This window comes from Rhea americana, unplaced genomic scaffold (genome assembly GCF_003343005.1).
Source record: "Rhea americana isolate MKP2758 unplaced genomic scaffold, rheAme1 scaffold_205, whole genome shotgun sequence".
In the NCBI taxonomy this organism is placed as follows: domain Eukaryota; kingdom Metazoa; phylum Chordata; class Aves; order Rheiformes; family Rheidae; genus Rhea; species Rhea americana.
The window spans coordinates 190,336-192,233 of NW_028186206.1; the positions used below are offsets into that span (position 1 = coordinate 190,336).

At 55.6% G+C, this 1,898-nt stretch overlaps 1 protein-coding gene across 1 annotated transcript in view; it reads right to left on the reverse strand.

The window, feature by feature from the left end:
* The window catches only part of NKX3-2 (NK3 homeobox 2), a 3,211-nt gene extending 2,288 nt beyond the window's left edge, over positions 1–923 (reverse strand). Inside the window, exon 1 of the mRNA XM_085304286.1 lies at positions 824–923. Within this exon, the coding sequence (XP_085160412.1) occupies positions 824–923 (100 nt within the window). The remainder of the gene's footprint in view (positions 1–823) is intronic.
* Positions 924–1,898: the final 975 nt, after the last annotated feature.

A 1,898-nucleotide genomic window follows, 5' to 3' on the forward strand; every position in this document is an offset into this window, starting at 1 on the left:
CTGCGGGCGGCCGGGTGCCCCGCTGCCGCCGCGGCCGGGCCCGGCGAGCGCTGCCTCCGGAAGGGGGGCGCGYGGGGTGGGCAACCGCGCCGGGGAGCGCGAACAGTGCGCCTGGTGCGTGCCCCGCGAGGAAGAGCCCCGCGGCACTGTTCGCCTCGCCGTCTTCCGGGGCCGTCAGCCGCGCCGCAGTGAGGGCTGCGTGCGCTCCGCAGCTTTGCGTTGCGGGGAGAAGCTCCCAGGCTTCTGGCTGCTCGCTTTATAGGTGTAATTCCAAATATCGTCAGCTATTTTCTAAAATGAGCTTTTTACGACTTCGTTTGTTTAAAAATTACGGTCTTTTCACATTAGTWACAGTCTCTGGCCAGTGGGACTTTTAAAGTCCGTTTCATGATGGCAGCTTCTCCCAGATAAAAGACTGCGCTTCTTTTCGAAACAATTCTTCCCCTGAAAGAAAGCGGTTCTAAACAAGAACCTTTTGGAAACTATTACGTGCACGTAAAATTGTATAAATGCAGCTTATTGCGAAAACAACACTGTGTCCCAAACATGATCCTTTTCTTTATTTCCACCATTACCGACATGCTGATGAAATAACCGAAGACTATCAGCGAGGGAGGGTATTAAGCATGGACCTAAAAAATGAAATGCCAGCACTTTACGACCTTGATTTCTTGGTGCTGGGGAGACGAGGCACCGTGGACAGAGCATATCAAAGTGACACCCGCTTCCCCCGGGCTCGGCTTCGCTCTGTGACACAAATACATATGGTTTTACATTARCCTGCTGCCTTGGAGGCATGGATCCACCTTCAACGTTTCCTTACTTGATCGAGCAGACATCAGCGTCTGTTTGCAGTCGACGACGAAGCCACGGTAATTGATTATCAACGACTCTGGCACGAAAGAAAGGTTTTCAAACATCATTCTTACCAGAAAATAAATGAATAAAATAAATAAGCCTGCTTTGATACACAGCATGAAGCCGAAGAGCATCTTTGCTTGATTCAACGAGAACAGGACTTATCTTTTTGAGCAAGTTCAGCCCGTTTTAACAAGCTTCCTTGGGCTCATTTATTATCTCATTTTTTTCCCCATCCAGGGATTTCTCCATCGGTTTTGACATGCGAGAAATCGGTGCAACGAAACACTCAGGAAACATCCATCGGGGATTTTTTCTTAAAGCGATTGGGGGGGGGCGTAAAGGGCGCTGGGGAACCTGCGTGCGGGACGTGCAGGAAGGGTGCCCTATGCGGRCGGTTCAGGGGGTGCTGAGCAACCGCGCTCTGAAACCGGGGCTGTGTCCGCAGCTGCGGGGGTGGCAGGGAGGAAGGGGCAGCGCTGCTCAGGCGCGGCGGAGCCGCGGCTTTCCGCAGCGCTGCGCGCGGCGTCGCGGGCTCCGCTCAGGTGAAGCCGCGGTGCCGAGAGCTGGAGCCGCAGCGGGGGGCTCCGCGGGGCTGCGGGGAGGCGAGAGGAGCAGGAGGAGCAGCTCCTTCTGCTCCAGCTTGCCCCCGAGCTCAGGCAGTTTCCAGCCCACGAAGTCCGTGAGGTACACGGCTGCGCGTCCAAGCTCTTGGAAATACCTGCGGTTAGTTCACAATGGCTGTAATTCTTGTTTGCTAATTTAGCAAGCCTGCCTCGCAGCCGCCCCTGTTTGTATTTTCCTTTCTTTTTCTCCTTTATGTGTGTGTGTGTGTGTGTGCGCGCGCGCGCGTGTGTGTTAATCTCCCCTCTACACTCACACACACAGAGGCCTCCGTATCCTGGGTCGATCTCTGCGCTCTCTTCCCGACCAGAAAACAAGCGTTTGGAGGAGGAAATGCGTGGGGAGGAGAGCGAGCAGCAGCGGCGTAAGGCGCAGGCAGCGGCGGAGGGAGCGGGGAGGCCGCCGGGGCCGGGGCC